At 41.7% G+C, this 24,174-nt stretch overlaps 1 protein-coding gene across 1 annotated transcript; it reads left to right on the top strand.

The window, feature by feature from the left end:
• The first annotated feature begins 728 nt into the window (after nucleotides 1–728).
• Nucleotides 729–24,149, top strand: slc5a12 (solute carrier family 5 member 12). The gene is made up of 15 exons (XM_029757423.1): nucleotides 729–1,273; nucleotides 9,272–9,337; nucleotides 11,059–11,110; nucleotides 11,253–11,320; nucleotides 11,826–11,980; nucleotides 14,823–14,963; nucleotides 15,360–15,489; nucleotides 17,599–17,687; nucleotides 17,967–18,079; nucleotides 19,100–19,167; nucleotides 19,263–19,349; nucleotides 19,789–19,982; nucleotides 21,204–21,307; nucleotides 22,720–22,841; nucleotides 23,810–24,149. Exons 1-15 carry the CDS (start codon nucleotides 929–931, stop codon nucleotides 23,978–23,980), a joined length of 1,905 nt encoding a protein of 634 aa, XP_029613283.1. The 5' UTR covers nucleotides 729–928; the 3' UTR covers nucleotides 23,981–24,149.
• Nucleotides 24,150–24,174: the final 25 nt, after the last annotated feature.

Below are 24,174 nucleotides of genomic sequence, written 5' to 3'. Positions count from 1 at the left end.
AAATCACATTGACAGTCTCAGCATGTTGTAGGTTATTGAGACTGACAGAGTAAATCACATGGACAGTCTCAGCATGTTGTAGGTTATTGAGACTGACAGAGTAAATCACATTGACAGTCTCAGCATGTTGTAGGTTATTGAGACTGACAGAGTAAATCACATTGACAGTCTCAGCATGTTGTAGGTTATTGAGACTGACAGAGTAAATCACATGGACAGTCTCAGCATGTTGTAGGTTATTGAGACTGACAGAGTAAATCACATTGACAGTCTCAGCATGTTGTAGGTTATTGAGACTGACAGAGTAAATCACATTGACAGTCTCAGCATGTTGTAGGTTATTGAGACTGACAGAGTAAATCACATGGACAGTCTCAGCATGTTGTAGGTTATTGAGACTGACAGAGTAAATCACATTGACAGTCTCAGCATGTTGTAGGTTATTGAGACTGACAGAGTAAATCACATTGACAGTCTCAGCATGTTGTAGGTTATTGAGACTGACAGAGTAAATCACATGGACAGTCTCAGCGTGTGGGTATACAGGGAGAAGTTAATGATTTGACAAACTTCATCAGCAAATTTGACAAACTTCCTGAATCATCAACTCTTGGTAAGTACTAAGAGCACTTTTAGTTATTCAGTTAGCTAAGAAACAACATCTTTAGAGAACGGATCAGAGAGAGAGAAAGAGACAGAGAGAGAGAGAGAGAGAGAGAGAGAGAGAGAGAGAGAGAGACAGAGAGAGAGAGAGAGAGAGAGAGAGAGAGAGAGAGAGAGAGAGAGAAAGAGAGAAAAAAGCCACAAGTCTTTTTTAAATTTAATTTGATTTATTTGTCAATTTACAAATAATTGAGGACAACAACAGTAAAAAACTTCTACACCGTATTTCCATTGTGGCCCTCTGACCACAACCATCTTCTATAACATGGATGACGAACGAGTGGGAACCTTTGTATCGTGGGACTATGTCGTATTCGCATGTCTGTTCGTGGTCTCCTCAGGGATAGGGGTGTTCTTCGCGGTGAAGGAGAGGAAGAACCCCTCGTCGGAGTTCCTGGTAGGGGGTCGTCAGATGACCTGCGGTCCCGTGGCTCTGTCCCTCACTGCCAGCTTCATGTCTGCTGTCACCGTGCTGGGGGCACCCTCCGACGTCTATCGTTTTGGGGGGTCGTTCGTCCTCTTCGGCGTGGCCTACACCTTCGTGGTCATCGCTACAGCTGAACTGTTTGTGCCAGTGTTCTACAGATCGGGGATAACGAGTACCTACGAGGTACTGTGTTTTTTTAATGATTTAATCTTCATTTAAAGGGGCAATATGAGATTCTAACAACAACAAAGTGGACACCCCGCCATACTTACATTTTTTGGTAAACAAAAAATTGCTTTATCAATCCCAGATTTCCACCTTTGACCTTTTATTTAACCAGAAGGTCCAGTTGAGGTCAGAAGAACTCTTTCTTTATGAAGGGAGACCTGAAGGTCAGCCTGACTATTTAACACAGGGATGGGAAAATGACCGACACCTATTTTTAAGCCCACGGTTACATTTCCAAGACCCCAAAAAATTTAAAAATAATTATATATATAGATAGATAGATGTTTTTTTTTGTTTTTTTTTTACTCAGTCGGGGTCTCAACTTACTGTTGCTAGGTAGAATAGTAGGATGCACTAGGGTACATTTCTAAATGTGGTTGTGCGTCAGTAGTTTTTCTCTTGTTATGTCACTGATTGTCACACAAGTAGCCCATGTCAGCAGAACATTTTTAGATTGGTAAACTAGTCTCACAGCCAGCTATTTACTAACTCATAGTAATCATGGTCGAATGACTGGGTTTTGTTGATTTTGTTGATTTTGTTAGTCACTCTGGCAAAATGTGGAAAAAATTGCAGGAAATTAGCTGTAAAACTGTACATATTTTCTCTCCGCCCCACGGGGAAAAATGAGTATAATTGCATGAAATGAGTTATACAAGTACAAAAATCATCTCTCTGCCCATGGGAAAATGTGTAGTAGAATTGCAGGGAATTAACTATAACATGTCATTTTTGTCTCTCCACTGGGGGGGGGGGGGGGGGGGGTGGAGAGGCTCCCAATTTCCCCCCCACTTAGGGCCCCAGAAAGGCCCTAATAATATTACATCTGGATGTAGGTATGTAGAGGCCAGCTTTTTGTGGCCCCCCCACCACATCGAAGTTGCCCATCCCTGATCTAACGTAACATAAACGTGACATTATCCTTCAATATATTGGTTGACTGGTTGCCAATGATATTACGGGGTGTTCAAAGCACACTGCAGTAACAATGTTTTATCTTTCTTGATGTAGGGTGTTTTAAATCTCTCTCTCTCTCTCTTGCTGAGAGAATGGTTCTGTCCTCTATAGAGAGTGGTTCTGTCCTCTATAGAGAGTGGTTCTGTCCTCTATAGAGAGTGGTTCTGTCCTCTATAGAGAGTGGTTCTGTCCTCTATAGAGAGTGGTTCTGTCCTCTATAGACAGTGGTTCTGTCCTCTATAGAGAGTGGTTCTGTCCTCTATAGAGAGTGGTTCTGTCCTCTATAGAGAGCGGTTCTGTCCTCTATAGAGAGTGGTTCTGTCCTCTATAGACAGTGGTTTCCTCTATAAACCACAGGGCTTCGTAGTGCAGATGTATTGTACAGAATGAATCGCAGTAACGTACATGACCTCCTGGAAGGTGAGTGAGAGAGGAAAGTGGTTTGTGCTCAAACCATTGGAGGAGAAGAGGTGCTGCCTGAGGGGTGCTCTCTATGAAGTGTTCTTCATAACATATTTCATATTTCGTGGAATCTACATTACATAATGCATTTAATACAAGGATTCCCTTTTTTTTCTGTACATTGCACCATCTCTTTCACAATGCATTCTATACAAGGCTATGTCAAAACGTTCAGTTTTTTTGTTTTTTGGGGGGTATCGATGAAGGTATTTGATTGGGCAATGTGTCATGACTCCTTGTTCGGGCGGCGCTCGGCGGTCGACGTCACCGGTCGACGTCACCGGTCTTCTAGCCAACGCCGCTCCACCTTTCATTTTCCATTTGTTTTGTCTTGTTTTCCCGCACACCTGGTTTTTACATCCCCCTCATCACTCTACGTGTATATTATCCTCTGTCTCCCCCCATGTCTGTGTGTGTAATTGTTCGTTACGTTTATTGTGTGACGCGGCAGGCAGTTTTTTTTTCCGGGTATTGTTTTGAACCCGTGGTATTGTATTGTTGTACATTATTGATTGTGACCAGTGCGCTATTCGCTTTTGCCTTTGGCTGGAGTGTTGTGACGGGGTTGCATCCGACTGATTTGCTTCTGCCAATGAAGGTGTGCCTGTTCACTCATCTCTGCTCTCGTGCACCTGACTCCAGTTGACCAGCTGCGCACCCAGTCTGACACAATGGGGATACATTTTTATGTTGGGAAAATATAATACACACTATAATACACACACACACACACACACACACACACACACACACACACACACACACACTTTGTTATAGCCAACTCTTGACCTTTGGATGAATAATTTTTTATAAAATATTTTTATCTAGTTGTCATATATTCATTATCTTCAACCGGGTTAAAATGTTTGTAGTTGGCATGTTTCAGTAATGATTACCATGGTTAAATAGTCATAAATCTCTGCTTGAATTAGCTTTTTGGTATATTTAGTATTTTATACATGTTCTGTATTTCCACTGAAGAAAGCAATAATTCATCAACACACTGTAAATAAATGGACACTAGCTGTTATCAAACCCAAATTGCTCTCCGTAAATATTAAGATGAGAAATGCTCAGTCTGAAGTCATTCGGCGATGGGATTCACAGCCCTATAATAATAATGATACAAGTTATATCACCTTTAAAACGGGTTTATTTATAACAAAGTGGTATAGGAGAATCAGACATATAACCCCTAGCTTGAGTTTAGTCTTCGCCAATGAGAACCAAGAGGGGCTTAGCTTCGTCCTTCACGCCAGGATAAAGGCCTTGATTCAAGGCCCTAGCGAATTCTCCATTCCATCTCATTAGATCAGAACAGGATGGATTCAACAGTGATTCATATGAATGGTTTGCATCCTTAAATAAAAAAAAGTTTAGTTGTGTTTTGCTGCTTAACACACGTTATATGTCTACCTGTATGATGTGGATCACTGTCTGGATATAAACGTTTCAGTGACGACAGACCGCCATGGTTGTAATAACACTTTAAAACAGGTCGTTTGTAAATGTGTACAATGTGTTTGTTTTGGGTCCACACTGGTAAGTTAACGGATGTAAATTAGACTACGGTCGCAGAGGATTTTCTTCTGAATATAACTGGTCAAGGCATAACACTTTCCATTCAGCTTCAGGTAACTTTGATGTAAGGCTTGATCACACCTGTACTGACGTCTTCTGTCCCGTCACGCCCATTGTTGTTTATCCATCGTTCACTAGATATGTCGACGTAATTACACCAAACGCAATGTTGGAAAAACAGGAACTCTTCCCACCACTAGATCACATGACTAGACGTGAGCTGGACGTGATCCCAACTCTGCCACCAGTGTAGCGGAAGACAGTGCAACAGGGACCAGGGGTTCATACGTGGTTCTAACCAGGGTTCATACGTGGTTCTAACCAGCGGTTCATACGTGGTTCTAACCAGGGTTCATACGTGGTTCTAACCAGGGGTTCGTACGTGGTTCTAACCAGGGTTCATACGGGGTTCTAACCAGGGTTCATACGTGGTTCTAACCAGGGTTCATGCGTGGTTCTAACCAGGGTTCATACGTGGTTCTAACCAGGGTTCATACGTGGTTCTAACCAGGGGTTCATACGTGGTTCTAACCAGGGGTTCATACGTGGTTCTAACCAGGGGTTCATACGTGGTTCTGACCAGGGTTCATACATGGTTCTAACCAGGGTTCATATGTGGTTTTAACCAGGGTTCATACGTGGTTCTAACCAGGGTTCATACGTGGTTCTAACCAGGGTTCATACATGGTTCTAACCAGGGTTCATATGTGGTTTTAACCAGGGTTCATACGTGGTTCTAACCAGGGTTCATACGTGGTTCTAACCAGGGTTCATATGTGGTTCTAACCAGGGTTCATACGTGGTTCTAACCAGGGTTCATACGTGGTTCTGACCAGGGGTTCATACGTGGTTCTGACCAGGGATCATACGGGGTTCTAACCAGGGTTCATACGTGGTTCTAACCAGGGGTTCTAACCAGGATTCATACGTGGTTCTAACCAGGGTTCATACATGGTTCTAACCAGGGTTCATACATGGTTCTAACCAGGGTTCATACGGGGTTCTAACCAGGGTTCATACGTGGTTCTGACCAGGGTTCATACGTGGTTCTGACCAGGGGTTCATACGTGGTTCTAACCAGGGATCAAACGGGGTTCTAACCAGGGTTCATACATGGTTCTAACCAGGGTTCATACGGGGTTCTAACCAGGGTTCATACGTGGTTCTAACCAGGGATCATACGGGGTTCTAACCAGGGTTCATACATGGTTCTAACCAGGGTTCATATGTGGTTCTAACCAGGGTTCATACGGGGTTCTAACCAGGGTTCATACGTGGTTCTAACCAGGGTTCATACGTGGTTCTAACCAGGGTTCATACGTGGTTCTAACCAGGGTTCATACGTGGTTCTAACCAGGGGTTCATACATGGTTCTAACCAGGGTTCATACATGGTTCTAACCAGGGTTCATACGTGGTTCTAACCAGGGTTCATACATGGTTCTAACCAGGGTTCATACGGGGTTCTATCCAGGGTTCATACGTGGTTCTAACCAGGGTTCATACGTGGTTCTAACCAGGGTTCATACGTGGTTCTAACCAGGGTTCATACGTGGTAAAGTGAGCCCTAACGGTCGTTGTCATGAAAGCCTAGTAGGCCTCTGGGCAGAGACAGTAGATCTACCATGCTGGCTAATGCCTTGTTACAGTAGCCTACGTATATAACATGATTAACAGGAGCGTAATAATCATCATGAAACGGTCTTGGAAGAGCCATATGTGGAAGTCAACATAACTCATTATTTACCATGAACCTGTTTAACTGCATTGATATGTCTTAATTGATCGTAGTCCAGACTCGTTATAGATATGTTTTAATTGATTATAGTCCAGACTCGTTATAGATATGTCTTAATTGATCGTAGTCCAGACTGGTTATAGATATGTCTTAATTGATCATAGTCCAGACTCGTTATAGATATGTCTTAATTGATCGTAGTCCAGACTGGTTATAGATATGTCTTAATTGATCATAGTCCAGACTGGTTATAGATATGTCTTAATTGATCATAGTCCAGACTGGTTATAGATATGTCTTAATTGATCATAGTCCAGACTGGTTATAGATATGTCTTAATTGATCATAGTCCAGACTGGTTATAGATATGTCTTAATTGATCATAGTCCAGACTGGTTATAGATATGTCTTAATTGATCATAGTCCAGACTGGTTATAGATATGTCTTAATTGATCATAGTCCAGACTGGTTATAGATATGTCTTAATTGATCGTAGTCCAGACTGGTTATAGATATGTTTTAATTGATTATAGTCCAGACTGGTTATAGATATGTCTTAATTGATCATAGTCCAGACTCGTTATAGATATGTCTTAATTGATCATAGTCCAGACTCGTTATAGATATGTCTTAATTGATCATAGTCCAGACTCGTTATAGATATGTCTTAATTGATCGTAGTCCAGACTGGTTATAGATATGTCTTAATTGATCATAGTCCAGACTGGTTATAGATATGTCTTAATTGATCGTAGTCCAGACTCGTTATAGATATGTCTTAATTGATCGTAGTCCAGACTGGTTATAGATATGTCTTAATTGATCATAGTCCAGACTGGTTATAGATATGTCTTAATTGATCATAGTCCAGACTGGTTATAGATATGTCTTAATTGATCATAGTCCAGACTGGTTATAGATATGTCTTAATTGATCATAGTCCAGACTGGTTATAGATATGTCTTAATTGATCATAGTCCAGACTGGTTATAGATATGTCTTAATTGATCATAGTCCAGACTGGTTATAGATATGTCTTAATTGATCATAGTCCAGACTGGTTATAGATATCTCTTAATTGATCATAGTCCAGACTCGTTATAGATATGTCTTAATTGATCATAGTCCAGACTGGTTATAGATATGTCTTAATTGATCATAGTCCAGACTGGTTATAGATATGTCTTAATTGATCATAGTCCAGACTGGTTATAGATATGTCTTAATTGATCATAGTCCAGACTGGTTATAGATATCTCTTAATTGATCATAGTCCAGACTCGTTATAGATATGTCTTAATTGATCATAGTCCAGACTCGTTATAGATATGTCTTAATTGATCATAGTCCAGACTGGTTATAGATATGTCTTAATTGATCATAGTCCAGACTGGTTATAGATATGTCTTAATTGATCATAGTCCAGACTGGTTATAGATACGTCTTAATTGATCATAGTCCAGACTCGTTATAGATATGTCTTAATTGATCATAGTCCAGACTGGTTATAGATACGTCTTAATTGATCATAGTCCAGACTCGTTATAGATATGTCTTAATTGATCATAGTCCAGACTGGTTATAGATACGTCTTAATTGATCATAGTCCAGACTCGTTATAGATATGTCTTAATTGATCATAGTCCAGACTGGTTATAGATACGTCTTAATTGATCATAGTCCAGACTGGTTATAGATATCTCTTAATTGATCATAGTCCAGACTCGTTATAGATATGTCTTAATTGATCATAGTCCAGACTGGTTATAGATATGTCTTAATTGATCATAGTCCAGACTCGTTATAGATATGTTTTAATTGATCATAGTCCAGACTGGTTATAGATATGTCTTAATTGATTATAGTCCAGACTGGTTATAGATACGTCTTAATTGATTATAGTCCAGACTCGTTATAGTTGTAAATACCATGCAGTTACAACAGGGGAATTAAACCAAACAGTTTCCCCACATTTATTGATGAATTAATTTCCCATAATGAAAATGTATCCCCATTCCCCAATCAAATACCTTCATCGATACCACAAAAAAAATCTGGCAACCCAATCTGGCAACCCTCATAAAATCCGACATGGCACCAGTATCCCAAAGTATTAAGTGAAAATAAGCATAGAGAACAGTATTGGCATAAAACAACAAGCTTACGACTACTATTACTTTCTAAGTATTTCGGTGATAACCTGCTTGATTAACAACACTGGGTTGGTAACATGTTTGTTTTTTAATATAAATAAATGTTGGACACAAAAAAAGGCTGTGTAGAACACCTTTTCCCATAGTATATTGGTCTAATAGCTTTCAAAAAATATTGTTCAGAAGTTTGCCCCCTAAAAATGTATTTTACTATGAATGAAGTCGCACAAATGTGTGTATTTTCACATGAAATAAGCCACACAACAACAACAAAAAACGCACACAAAAAAACTGCTGAAATACTTTTTGTACATATTTGCTCTAATTGAGGATAAGATTGTGTTGAGACGGCAAAGTACAAGGCTAAATATAAAGAACACATTTAGTCTAATCTTTATCCTATAACGTTAATTTCGTCTCCTCTTATTGGCTATATTCAGCTCTCTGAAACCCAGCTCTTTCTCCAATCTCAGAAGGAATAGCTGCATGGATTCACTTTTACATGACCTGAACAAAAAGGTGATTCGATTTCAGTGTGAAGCCAAGGGAAACTCTCTAGATTGCTCATCCTGTTTCGGGTAATGACATCATCAAGGGTGGACTCGGACTGTCTCTAATAAAGGTTCGCCCTGACAGTGATTAATATGACATCATCAAGGGTGGACTCGGACTGTCTCTAATACAGGTTCGCCCTGACAGTGATTAATATGACATCATCAAGGGTGGACTCGGACTGTCTCTAATACAGGTTCGCCCTGACAGTGATTAATATGACATCATCAAGGGTGGACTCGGACTGTCTCTAATACAGGTTCACCCTGACAGTGATTAATTTGACATCATCAAGGGTGGACTCGGACTGTCTGACTTTGATAAAGGTTGAATGTGATGCCCTGATACAGATTAGAAACAGATGAACACATAACCGTTGTTTGTTATCCATTGTTACTTTGATCTAACAACATCTCTCTCTCTGTGTGTGTGTGTGTGTGTGTGTGTGTGTGTGTGTGTGTGTGTGTGTGTGTGTGTGTGTGTGTGTGTGTGTGTGTGTGTGTTCTTTAGTATTTAGAGATGCGGTTCTGTAAGGGGGTTCGCATGGCTGCCACTCTGATTTATATTTTGCAGACGGTGAGTTTGTTTGGAAACATACACGACATATAGCTCTAATGCTTCTCTCTCGTAAACATACATGACATACAGTGGGGGGAAAGTATTTGATCCCCTGCTGATTTTGTACGTTTGCCCACTGACAAAGAAATGATCAGTCTATAATTTTAATGGTAGGTTTATTTGAACAGTGAGAGACAGAATAACAACAAAAATATCCAGAAAAACGCATGTCAAAAATGTTATAAAATGATTTGCATTTTAATGAGGGAAATAAGTATTTGACCCCTCTGCAAAACATGACTTAGTACTTGGTGGCAAAACCCTTGTTGGCAATCACAGAGGTCAGACGTTTCTTGTAGTTGGCCACCAGGTTTGCACACATCTCAGGAGGGATTTTGTCCCACTCCTCTTTGCAGATCTTCTCCAAGTCATTAAGATTTCGAGGCTGACGTTTGGCAACTCGAACCTTCAGCTCCCTCCACAAATTTTCTATGGGATTAAGGTCTGGAGACAGGCTAGGCCACTCCAGGACCTTAATGTGCTTCTTCTTGAGCCACTCCTTTGTTGCCTTGGCTGTGTGTTTTGGGTCATTGTCATGCTGGAATGCCCATCCACGACCCATTTTTAATGCCCTGGCTGAGGGAAGGACGTTCTCACCCAAGATTTGACGGTACATGGCTCCGTCCATCGTCCCTTTGATGCGGTGAAGTTGTCCTGTCCCCTTAGCAGAAAAACACCCCCAAAGCATAATGTTTCCACCTCCATGTCTGACGGTGGAGATGGTGTTCTTGGGGTCATAGGCAGCATTCCTCCTCCTCCAAACACGCCGAGTTGAGTTGATGCCAAAGAGCTCAATTTTGGTCTCATCTGACCACAACATTTTCACCAGTTGTCCTCTGAGTCATTCAGATGTTCATTGGCAAACTTCAGACGGGCATGTAAATGTATTCTTGAGCAGGGGGACCTTGCGGGCGCTGCAGGATTTCAGTCCTTCACGGCGTAGTGTGTTACCAATTGTTTTCTTGGTGACTATGGTCCCAGCTGCCTTGAGATCATTGACAAGATCCTCCCGTGTAGTTCTGGGCTGATTCCTCACCGTTCTCATGATCATTGCAACTCCACGAGGTGAGAACTTAGCATGGAGCCCCAGGCCGAGGGATATTGACAGTTCTTTTGTGTTTCTTCCATTTGCGAATAATCGCACCAACTGTTGTCACCTTCTCATCAAGCTGCTGGGCGATGGTCTTGTAGCCCATTCCAGCCTTGTGTAGGTCTACAATCTTGTCCCTGACATCCTTGTAGAGCTCTTTGGTCTTGGCCATGGTGGAGAGTTTGGAATCTGATTGATTGATTGCTTCTGTGGACAGGTGTCTTTTATACAGGTAACAAACTGAGATTAGGAGCACTCCCTTTAAAAGTGTGCTCCTAAACTCAGCTCGTTACCTGTATAAAAGACACCTGGGAGCCATGAGTTTTTCTGGATATTTTTGTTGTTATTCTGTCACTCACTGTTCAAATAAACCTACCATTAAAATGATAGACTTATCATTTCTTTGTCAGTGGGCAAACAAACAAAATCAGCAGGGGATCAAATACTTTTTTCCCTCACTGTATAGCTCTAATGTCCAGCTTTTTTCCACATAAACAATGTCAACAAACATTCAGGGAATTTCCAGTTATGGTTGTTGTATTTTCCTAGTATTCTACTCCTGATCCGTCTGTGTTCAAATCCATTTCAGATCTTATATACTGGGGTTGTGGTGTATGCTCCTGCCCTGGCCCTCAATCAAGGCATGTCATTTTGTTCAGTGGTGCAGAACTTTTACCACATTAAATAACAAATATCAAAAACCGCTGTAGCACACGAGTTCAAGGCAAGTTCTTTACCTCTAAAGAATTGTTCTTTTTCTGAACTTTACATTTCTTCCCACAGTCACTGGCTTCAACCTTTGGGGATCTATATTTGCAACAGGCGTTGTGTGTACGTTCTACTGCACACTGGTGAGTTGGGTTGGGATACTCACTCGTTTGTCCTACTTACTAGCGATAGAGTTTCTACCCTCCTTCTTCCAGACATCCTCTCTTACTGTGTTTCTGAAAGAGGAGCAGAGCACACCTGAGTAAATAGCCTGTCTAGTAACATAAACAGTGTAACAGTGTAAAACAAAGCACCTCCTAGTGCCAGGTCAGGACATGGGACCATTCAGTTATGCTGTACAGAGTGATGGTCATGTGGTTATGTTGTACAGCGTGATGGTCATGTGGGGGGAGGCTGTGGGGATGATGGATTGTCTGTGGTAATTATCTCTGGTCTGCCTGTCTGCCTGTCTGCCTGCCTGCCTGCCTGCCTGTCTGTCTGTCTGTCTGTCTGTCTGTCTGTCTGTCTGTCTGTCTGTCTGTCTGTCTGTCTGTCTGTCTGTCTGTCTGTCTGTCTGTCTGTCTGCCTGCCTGCCTGTCTGCCTGTCTGCCTGCCTGCCTGCCTGCCTGCCTGCCTGCCTGCGTGAAGGGTGGGCTGAAGGCAGTGGTGTGGACAGATGCGTTCCAGATGGTGGTGATGGTAGTGGGCTTCATGACCGTGCTGGTCCAGGGGACCCGGAAAACAGGGGGCGCGGCCTCCGTGTGGGAGGTGGCTAAAAACGGAAACAGACTCGACATCTTTGAGTAAGTACAACCCACTGTTACCACACTGATTTTTAACATTTTATCTTTATTTAACTAGGCAAGTCAGTTAAGAACAAATTCTTATTTACAATGACGGCCTACCGGGGAACAGTGGGTTAACTGCCTTGTTCAGGGGGCAGAACGACAGATTTTTACCTTGTCAGCTCGGGGATTCAATCCAGCAACCTTTACGGTTAACTAGTCCAACGCTCTAAGCACTAGGCTACGCTGCCGCCCCTTTCATATGATGACATCATAAGTACCACACCGATGACATCATACTCTCCTCAGGTCTCGGTTTGTTGACTGCTTTCACATAGACACTCCTCTCTGTCTGTCACACTGTCTATTGAACACAATGTATTTGAATGTGAAGTTTAGACTTTATTTTTGCCTCATGCTGGACGTTGCTAAATAATCTGTTAGTAGACAGAAAGGTTTGGATGAAAAAAAAAACAACACCCCTGGGTAAATTGAAAATAAAGTAAACACCCCCCCATCCCCAAAAAAGTGAGTGGACGAATAGGAGGAACTACATAATTGTCCAATAAGAAACTCTTGTTCCATTTTTCCGTTGCAAAATGTTTTGCTATGTTTTTTCCTAAGTTGTGCACTAATGTTAGGGTTCTCAAACCTTTTGGGGGTCCCGGGGGTCCCCTTTTGTGATAGACAATTCATCAGGGACCACAATCAGAACACAACTCGAGTGAGAGACAAATAGAAAGAGTTCTACTCTGATTTTGGCAGTGCATGGCCGGACGAACTAGTCTCAGGCCCTGGGAAGTAACATTTTAAAGGCTTATGTCTTGTTATTGGAGAGATATTTTTCAAGCAAATTTCCTACAATTCTACACATTTTGCCATGAAAGCGGAGACAAAACTTTGCAGTTTTAAAGCTTACATTACAGTACATTTATGTTTATAAAAATCTATTTTTAGGGAATAAAATAAGCATTGAGTTGAAAAATGTCTAATTGGTGGAGTACTGTGCATACCAATATCCCTGTGAAGCTCCCAGGACCAATATCCCTGTGAAGCTCCCAGGACCAATATCCCTGTGAAGCTCCCAGGACCAATATCCCTGTGAAGCTCCCAGGACCAATATCCCTGTGAAGCTCCCAGGACCAATATCCCTGTGAATCTCCCAGGACCAATATCCCTGTGAAGCTCCCAGGACCAATATCCCTGTGAAGCTCCCAGGACCAATATCCCTGTGAAGCTCCCAGGACCAATATCCCTGTGAAGCTCCCAGGACCAATATCCCTGTGAAGCTCCAAGGACCAATATCCCTGTGAAGCTCCCAGGACCAATATCCTTGTGAAGCTCCCAGGACCAATATCCCTGTGAAGCTCCCAGGACCAATATCCCTGTGAGGCTCCCAGGACCAATATCCCTGTGAAGCTCCCAGGACCAATATCCCTGTGAAGCTCCAAGGACCAATATCCCTGTGAAGCTCCCAGGACCAATATCCCTGTGAAGCTCCCAGGACCAATATCCCTGTGAAGCTCCCAGGACCAATATCCTTGTGAAGCTCCCAGGACCAATATCCCTGTGAAGCTCCCAGGACCAATATCCCTGTGAAGCTCCCAGGACCAATATCCCTGTGAAGCTCCCAGGACCATGTTGCCCACGGTTAACGCAGCATTCACACGCCAGTTAGAACCAGGAAATCCGGGAAACCTCAGACTGGCCAACCGGCTGAGCCCCCCAGCACCGACCCGCACACGAAAGAGGCATAAGAACATCAATTATAGATTCATAATATAACATTGTATTGTATTACACCCTCTAAAATTATTTCACGGATCCCTTGGCCATGATTAGTTTAATCTGATCTTGTTAGTAATATTAATGAAAAATATATTTTATATATATATATATATACATAATATATATACATATATATACATATATACACTGAGTGTACAAAACATTAAGAATACCTTCCTAATATTGAGTTGCCACCCCCCTTTTGCCCTCAGAACAGCCTCAACTCATCAGGGCATGGGACTACAAGGTGTTGAAAGTGTTCCACAGGGATGCTGGGCCCATGTTGACTCCAATGCTTCCCACCATTGTGTCATGTTGGCTGGATGTCCTTTGGGTGGTGGACTAGTCTTGATACACACGGGGAAACTGATGATCATGAGAAACCCAGCAGCGTTGCAGTTCTTGACGCAAACCGATGCGCCTGACACCTACTACCATACCCCGTTCAAAGGCACTTCGATGTTTTGCTTGTCTATTCACCCTCTGAATGACACACATACATGACTCAAGGGTTAAACATCCTTCTGTCTCCTCTCCTCTGAATTTAACAAGTGAATAAGGGATCATAACTTTCACCCGGATTCACTGGTCAGTCTATGGCATGGAAAGAGTGTATATATTTTGAGATCTGGCCTCGGACCCTCTGCAGTACCCTACTTTGAGAACCCCTTGTAAGGGCTGTCGTGAGAGAGAGTAGACCAAGGTGCAGCGGAGTTAGTGTTCATCATTGAATATTTAATAAAGAAAGAACACTATACAAACAAAACAAGAAAACCGACAGCCAAACAGTCCTGTCAGGTGCAAAACACTAACAGAAACAATCACCCACAAAACCCAAAGGGAAAACATGCTCCTTATGTGTGACTCCCAATCAGCAACAACGAACTTCAGCTGTGCCTGATTGGGAGCCACACACGGCCCAAAACAAAGAAATACAAAAACATAGAAACAGAACATAGAACGCCCACCCAATGTAACACCCTGGCCTAACCAAAATAAAGAACAAAAAACCCCTCTCTATGGCCAGGGCGTTACACACCTGCACTTAATGAATACGACTCTATTCCCTCAGCTTTGACCCTGACCCTCTGAGACGTCATACGTTCTGGACCATCTCTATTGGGGGAACCTTCACCTGGCTGGGCATCTACGGGGTTAACCAGTCAACTATACAGAGATGCATCTCCTGCAAAACAGAGACACACGCCAAACTGTAAGCATATTCCTTCACTAAAGACATATACCGTTTTCACACTGCTGAGCCGAGCCGAACTAACCTGGCTTGCTTTATGCATCCGCCATAGTTGAAACTAGCCTACCATCCAGAGCCGACACATGTGTTTTTCAGAGTCCACTCTAACAAAGTGCTACTCTTATCTATGGTCCATCGAGACGGATCTGGACAACTGCAACACTATACTGTATACCTTTTATTATTAAGAGTGTCTGTATGGAACAGTCGGGATACTTAATATCACTACCCAGCCTGGCTACCTTTGTCTGCTATCCACGTGTCAAGGCTGAGTTACTGTAAAGTACTTTGTGAAAAAGAGCTCTATACATTTAGTTGTGATTTTCAGTATCGTTTGTCTGTCATCCATATTCTCAGAGCTCTGTACTTCAACCTGCTGGGTCTGCTGGTCATCCTGGTGTGTGCGGTGTTCTCCGGTCTCATTATGTATGCTTTCTACGCCAACTGTGATCCATGGACCGCCCAGTCAGTCACAGCACCAGACCAGGTTACTAGTACAATCCTTAATTATCTCTGTTTGTCCCTTTATACAGTCACAGCACCAGACCAGCACAAAGCACCACTTTTCCCTCAAAAGGTTTGATATTTATCAAATATGAACTTGACAGGAAAGTGTTCGTATCTCAGGCCGGAGCGTAGCACAACTTGTAGTGGTTGAAGAACTGTATTTACAAGCAAACGTTGTTATTTTGGGGTGAAATGAATTAAAATAATGGTAGGTTAATAAAAACATTAAAATGTAGGCTAATGATAAAGTCTAATTTTGTTATACAGGCCTAAATCATAATCATATTTTCTGACATGACTGCTAGCTACACAACAAATATTAGGTTACCATTCATCCAATAGCCAATTACGCTTGGTTACCATTCATCCAATAGCCAAGCACGCTTGGTTGCCATTCATCCAATAGCCAATTACGCTTGGTTACCATTCATCCAATAGCCAATTATGCTTGGTTACCATTCATCCAATTGCCAATTACGCTTGGTTACCATTCATCCAATTGCCAATTATGCTTGGTTACCATTCATCCAATTGCCAATTATGCTTGGTTACCATTCATCCAATAGCCAATTACGCTTGGTTACCATTCATCCAATAGCCAAGCACGCTTGGTTACCATTCATCCAATAGCCAATTACGCTTGGTTACCATTCATCCAATAGCTAAGCACGCTTGGTTACCATTCATCCAATAGCCAAGCACGCTTAAAGGAAATAGACTGGTAGCCTAGACGATATGATAGGCTGCGGTATTGCTGTGACCGAGAAAGGAGCATGATGTCATAGCCTTTTTAATGTCAGAGCCTATACACAAATACAATATGGCTCTGATTTATCAGTGAAAACAGGCGTCTGATTTATCAATTAAAACATGCGTCTGATTTAAGAGCAAGAAACAGGCAGGAACAGGGGAAACAAACGCTGGTAGGTTTCACGAACAAAACGAACTGGCAACAGATAAACAGAGAACACGGGTATAAATACACAGGGGATTTTTTTATTATTTAACTAGGCAAGTCAGTTAAGAACAAATTCTTATTTACAATGACGGCCTACCGGGGAACAGTGGGGTTAACTGCCTTGTTCAGGGGTAGAACAACATATTTTTACCTTGTCAGCTCGGGGATTCGATCCAGCAACCTTTCAGTTACTGGCCCAACGCTCTAACGACTAGGCTACCCACCACCCCAAAATAATAATGGGGAAGATGGGCTGGATGGGGTTGGAGACGAGCACAAAGACAGGTAAAACAGATCAGGGTGTGACACCTGGTTACTGTTACTATCCTTTCTACACCAATAAGTGTCTCTGGTTGTGTTCCATGTCACTCTATTCCCTGTATAAAGTAGGGCACTACTTTTGACCAAAGCCTCATTGGCGCTGGTCAAAAGTAGTGCACTATAAAGGGAATAGGGTGCCGTTTGGGACACAGACTCTGTTCTATTTCTAGCCCTAATTCAGTCGTCTTCTCCAATTCTAACTCTGTCACAGCCACAAACCAAACCAAGTAGGTCACTACTGTCTAATTAGTGGGTCTGTTCTATATCAAATCAAATTATATTCGTCACATACACATGTTTAGCAGATGTTGTTGCGGGTTTTTTTTGCGAACTGCTTGTGTTTCTAGCTCCGACAGTGCAGTAATATCTAACCCTTAAATTCACATCTGGTCATTAGTGTTTACAGAGTTCGGGTGAATTCCATTTCAATTCAGGAAGTGACATTGAAATGGAATTGATTCCAACCCCGGTGTCTAGTGGCCTACGTTGATACAGTCTCCAGTGTTTGTGTCCAGTGCTCTGCTACCCAGTACTCATGAACTTCACCTTATGTCTCTACTCATGCCATGACCTTTTCACTCTGTGTCTCTACAGCTCATGCCATGACCTTTTCACTCTGTGTCTCTACAGCTCATGCCATAACCTTTTCACTCTGTGTCTCTACAGCTCATGCCATAACCTTTTCACGCTGTGTCTCTACAGCTCATGCCATAACCTTTTCACGCTGTGTCTCTACAGCTCATGCCATGACCTTTTCACGCTGTGTCTCTACAGCTCATGCCATGACCTTTTCACGCTGTGTCTCTACAGCTCATGCCGTATTTTGTCATGGAGATTCTGGGCGATTATCCTGGTCTTCCAGGGCTGTTTGTTGCCTGTGCGTTCAGTGGAACACTCAGGTTAGAGGAATCACTGTGTGGATCATTTTAAATTGTTTAGGGATGGTTTTTCCCAAAGCCTTCGTAGCTAAAGTAGGATGTTATTTTGCTCCACAATGCAGCCACAAGAGAGTAATTGTAAAATCAGTGTTTTGGAAGGTCAATCTTCAATGCATTTACTAACCAAGTCTTTGGGAAAACCCAGCCCAGAATGACATTGTCTTGCATTCATTGAACTCTAACTTAAGTACAGTATTTATTAGGAGATCTCAACTAATTCCCAGTCTATGCCTCTCTCAGTACTGTGGCAGCCAGCATCAATGCCCTGGCCACGGTGACCTATGAAGACTTTGTTAAGCAGTGTTGTACTAACCTCTCCAACAAAGCCAGCGGCTGGATCAGCAAAGGACTGTGTAAGAATAACCCCCAGTTATTACTATAATAGAATAACTCCCCAGTTATTACCATAGTAGAATAACTCCCCAGTTATGACCATAGTAGAATAACTCCCAGTTATGACCATAGTAGAATAACTCCCCAGTTATTACTATAATAGAATAACTCCCCAGTTATTACCATAGTAGAATAACTCCCCAGTTATTACTATAATAGAATAACTCCCCAGTTATTACCATATTAGAATAACTCACAGTTATTACCATAGTAGAATAACTCCCCAGTTATTACTATAATAGAATAACTCCCCAGTTATTACCATAGTAGAATAACTCCCCAGTTATGACCATAGTAGAATAACTCCCAGTTATGACCATAGTAGAATAACTCCCCAGTTATTACTATAATAGAATAACTCCCCAGTTATTACTATAATAGAATAACTCCCAGTTATTACAATAATAGAATAACTCCCCAGTTATTACCATAATAGAGTAACTCCCAGTTATTACCATAATAGAGTAACTCCCAGTTATTACCATAATAGAATAACTCCCCTGTTATTACCATAGTAGAATAACTCCCCAGTTATTACCATAATAGAATAACTCCCCAGTTATTACCATAATAGAATAACTCCCCAGTTATTACCATAATAGAATAACTCCCCAGTTATTACCATAATAGAGTAACTCCCAGTTATTACCATAATAGAATAACTCCCCTGTTATTACCATAGTAGAATAACTCCCCAGTTATTACCATAATAGAATAACTCCTCAGTTATTACCATAATAGAGTAACTCCCAGTTATTACCATAATAGAGTAACTCCCAGTTATTACCATAATAGAATAACTCCCCTGTTATTACCATAGTAGAATAACTCCCCAGTTATTACCATAATAGAATAACTCCCCAGTTATTACCATAATAGAATAACTCCCCAGTTATTACCATAATAGAGGCCATAAATTGGAGCCCAGCTTGTGCAAAAATAATGCCAACGTACACATTCTACCATCTTCACCTCTGCAGGTATTGTGTTCGGCGTAGCCTGCACCACTATGGCAGTTGCTGCATCCTACATGGGAGGGATTGTACAGGTAAACACCGTCCCTATTAGTGTTTGAATGACTAGTACACGTACGGAGCTGATGCCTATGTGATTAATACGTCTTGATGTGTGCTTGCTTCCCAGGCAGCTCTGAGTATCCATGGTATGTGTGGTGGTCCCATGCTGGGCCTCTTCTCTCTGGGAATCATCTTCCCCTGGACCAACTCTATGGTCAGAAAATAGCTCTTTGTTTCCGCCACGGCGCTTCCAGACAGATTAAGCCTAGTTTCTGGACTAAGAAACTATAAGAATAATGAATGATTAAGAAACTAGGCTTAATCCAAGAAACTGATCTTTGAAAAGAGAGTTTTGGTAAACCAAAAAACACAAACAATTCTACATACATATACATTCAATAAATTCAGTCATCAAGTAACTGATTATCTTTCTCAATTCAGTCCCTGTGCTGTACTGGTTGTCTTCAGGGAGCAGCATGTGGTCTGATAGTGGGCGTCGTCCTTGTCGTTCTGGGCCATATGTTAACATAAGTTATTATAAGCCTTACTATGGGACATTATAAAAGGCTCATACATGCTTATAACAAGTTGTAAAACGTTAAACCTGAAGGCTGTATAAAGTGTTACTGTAACTTGTTGACGTCTGCCTTCAGGGAGCAGCCGGCGGTCTGACACTGGGCATCGCCCTGTCGTTCTGGGCGGGTGTTGGAGCCTTCATCTACCCTGCTCTAGACATCAACACTAGACCTCTGTCTCTCAGTATAGAGGGATGTCTTCAAACAAACTCATCTGACCCCACCACCAGTGTTCCACCTTCTTACCTGGATCCTACCGCTCTACCATCAAGGTATAGTATAGTCTCTGTGACCAGGGCCATGTTCAGTTTGGGAGAAAATGTACTAAAAAAGGATTTAATGGAAACGTTTAATCTGTGTTGTTATTGGACAAGTTCAGGTTGTGCCTGACCCTCTTCAAGATATTTAAAAACGATTTCTCCCCGCTGAACACAACCCACATTTACTAAGCTGTGATGCACTAAATGTATCGTATTATGTACAGTACATATATATACGTATATATACACCTCTCTAGGATCTTTGAGACAGTTTGCTACAGCAGGAAAATAATCCTGCAGCAACAGGAAATTTGAATCATTATTTTGATTATAATTAATAAGACATTTTTTTTGGTAGGGGTTGATACATTTTTCATTAGGGCAAATAAAGTTTGACATTTTAAAAGTGGAAATTACAAACGTCAGAAGCCTTTTAGAAACCTTGAATACACTACACATGTACATTTTCTGTTGTGCAGGAATATTCTCACAAACAAAAGAGTAATCAAATTAAGACGACATTGGATTTCTCATACTTTACATCCAAGTGATTTGTAGTTAGGTTTGTAAAATTCCAGTAATTTCCCCACATTTTTTAGGTTTTCCAGAAATCCCAGTTGGAAAATTCCAAGAGAGGATAGAATAAACAATACATTCGTTATTCTCCAACTGTCACGTTCTGACCAGTAAAGGGGTTATTTGTTATTGTAGTTTGGTCAGGACGTGGCAGGGGGTGTTTGTTTTATGTGGTTCAGGGGTTTGTTGGGATATGTGTTTATGTAGAGGGGTGTTTGTTCAGAGTATTCCGGGGTTTTTGGTTATGTTCTATGTTTTGTATTTCTATGCTCTGTCTATGTTGTGTATTTCTTTGTGTTGGCCTGCTATGGCTCTCAATCAGGAACAGCTGTATATCGTTGTTGCTGATTGGGAGTCATACTTAGGTAGCCCTGTTTTCACCTGTCATTAGTGGGAAGTTGTTTTTGCACTGCTAGGGTTAGCCTGCAAAGCTGTTTAGCTGTTGTTCTTTTTGTTACGTGTTGAAGTTTATTAAAATAAAAGTTAAAATGAGCACTCAACCCGCTGCGCCTTGGTCTACTCCCTTTGACAACCGTTACACCAACTAGGATTTCTGGAAAACCTGGGAATTCTGGGATAGTTAGCAACATTTTGCAACCTTATTTTGTAGGCTATCTTGTGGACAACAGAATATTGTGACTCCTCTGTCCTCCACAGGTCATCCCTGGCTGACCGCTGGTACTCCATGTCCTATCTGTACTATAGCGCTGTTGGATTTTTAGCCACCGTTACTGCTGGCCTGCTCATCTCCTTCATCACAGGTACTGCTGGCCTGCTCATCTTCATCACAGGTACTGTGTGTCTGCAGCGTAGACACATCACAGGTACTGCTGGCCTGCTCATCTTCATCACAGGTACTGCTGGCCTCATCTCCTTCATCACAGGTACTGTGTGCAGCGTAGACATACAATTAGAACCATAGAATGGTTTCCCTGTGGCTCAGTTGGTAGAGCATGGTGTTCGCAACGCCAGCATGGTGTGTGCAACGCCAGGGTTGTGGGTTCGATTCCCACGGGGGGCCAGTACAAAAAAAAATGTATGAAATGTATGCATTCACTACTGTAAGTAAGTAAGATATAGATGTACTATTGTAAAGTGGTTGTTCCACTGGATATCATAAGGTGAATGCACCAATTTGTAAGTCGCTCTGGATAAGAGCGTCTGCTAAAGGACGTAAATGTAAAAAAAAAAAAAGTAAAATGATTCATCAGCACCAACATTAGATGACAGAATCAAATATTTACATTTACATTACATTTAAATATACTTTTTTTTAAAAAACGGGTAGATCCTGGATGCTGATTGGACGAGCAGCTTTCAAAATGTTATTTTGCTGCTGTGCTCGTCTCCTGAAATGACGTCATTGGAATATAAGGATCTGTTGTTAAGAATAGACATCAGGTCATTCCAGAGCCCCCGTCTACTATTATACGGTCCTGTGGTCCTGCTGCAAGACACCTCGGAGGAGACATTAATCAACAGGAAGTGGTCATAGAGAACAGGAATCAATGGCTACTGTCTGAAAGACATGGGAAAGTGGTCTAAACCTCTTGACTTATGTTGCTTGTTGTTCCAGTAATCACATTGCCTGTCTGTCCTGTCTGTCTGTCTGGTCTGTCTGTCTGTCTGTCTGTCTGTCTGTCTGTCTGTCTGTCTGTCTGTCTGTCTGTCTGTCTGTCGGTCTGTCTGTCTGTCTGTCTGTCGGTCTGTCTGTCAGCAAAGGTTCAACACACACCCTGTCTGTCTGTCTGTCTGTGTGGATTTAACTACATCTGCTATAGATTATGTCCCTAATTCGCATGGTACTTTCCACAAAGGCCATTTAGAAAAGCATTGATTATATGTACAACTGTACTGAGAATGACTGATTAATGATCTCATTCATTACTGAATGACCAGGGAGGGAAAGTCTATTTGGCAGACATATTATATGGTGTGCCATGTATTTACTGCAGTTAAGTCTAACGTGTTGTCAGTATACCACATACCTACCAGCCATCCCAGCTAGCACACAGTGTTCCTGTAACATCCCTTATAAAAAAAACGTTCTCATTTCGTTATTTGAATTCCAAATTTTCCCACAACATTCTGGGAACCATATTTAATTCATTAGCTGGGATGTGTCATTCTCTGAACTTGAAAGTGGTATCTATCTTCTTTCGAACTCTGACAGGACCCACCAGGAGTCGAGACGTGAAACCGTGGCTCCTACGACCGGTGTGTAACCTCTTCTGCTTTTGGTCAAAGAAGTACAAGAAGATGTGCTGGTGTGGCGTCAACCACGAGTTAAAACAGGTGAAAAGAGACATAAGACAGACATGCTCACTTTTATTACCACGCTTACATATCGGAATACAATATAACATAGCATAACCAGCATGGCCATACAAGGACCTTGTTAGCCAAACAACATTAGGACATGTAGCATCTGATCCTAGAAAAAAAGTGGTAATATAAATCAAATCAAATTTTATTTGTCACATGAGCCCGAATACAACAGGTGTAATGCTTACTTATAAGCCCTTAACCAACAGTTTTAAGAGAAGCGTTAAGAAAATATTTACTAAATAAATTAAAGTAAAATCATTTAAAAATAAATAAACACAATAAAATTAAAATAAGGAGGCTATATACAGGGGGTACCGGTATCGGGTCAATATGCGGGGGTACAGGTTAGTCACGGTAATATGTACAATATGTACATATGTACATGGCTCAACGCGTTCTAGCGACTCCTTGTGGCGGGCTGGATGCCTGCAAGCTGACTTCGGTTGTCAGTTGAACGGTGTTTCCTTCCGACACATTGGTGCGGACGGCTTCCGGGTTAAGAAGCGTGGTTTGGCGAGTCATGTTTCAGAGGACGCATGACTCGACCTTCACCTCCCGTTGGGGAGTTGCAGCGATGAGACAAGATCAAAATTGGGGAGAAAAAAGGGGGTAAAAACCCGAATTAATACATTTTAAATAAGTAATTTAGCTTGTCTGGTAGGCTTCCCTTTGTAGTCCGTAATAGTTTGCAAGCCCTGTCACATCCGACGAGCGTCAGAGCCGACGTAGTAGGATTCAATCTTAGTCCTGTATTGACGCTTTGCCTGTTTGATGGTTGGGCGGCGGGCATAGCGGGATAGCGTAGCGCATAGCTGTAATTACAGTAGTACTACACAGGTATGTGAGAAACTCAATGCTAAGTCTTACCAATAAAGTGCATATGTTCAGCCTGGGTCTAGTATGACATCTCAATACCTCTTTCTTTTGTCTACTAGGACATGGAGTGCCCAGACGCAGATACTGTTAACGATGAAGGTCCCTTTGTCAAGGAAGATATCGGCAGAAAGGGGATGAAGAGGAAAATACAGCCTGCCAAAAACTGTTATAACCTGCAAGAGAAAGCACATGACAACGCTGGCTTTACCGAAGACACAAAGTCTTTTTAAAAGCCATAGAACCAGAATGACTAATTACTGTAATATAATACTTACTGTAATATAATACTTACTGTAATATAATACTTACTGTAATTCTGTGTGTATGTTAAAAGCATTATAATGTTTAGTCTCTGAAAGGTAATAAAATGCTTAGATTGGTGACTACATGATAAAAGCAGTAACATCCACTCACTGACCAATTC

Source organism: Salmo trutta, chromosome 7, assembly GCF_901001165.1.
Source record: "Salmo trutta chromosome 7, fSalTru1.1, whole genome shotgun sequence".
Lineage (NCBI taxonomy): Eukaryota > Metazoa > Chordata > Actinopteri > Salmoniformes > Salmonidae > Salmo > Salmo trutta.
This window is presented reverse-complemented; position numbering and strand designations above follow the sequence as displayed.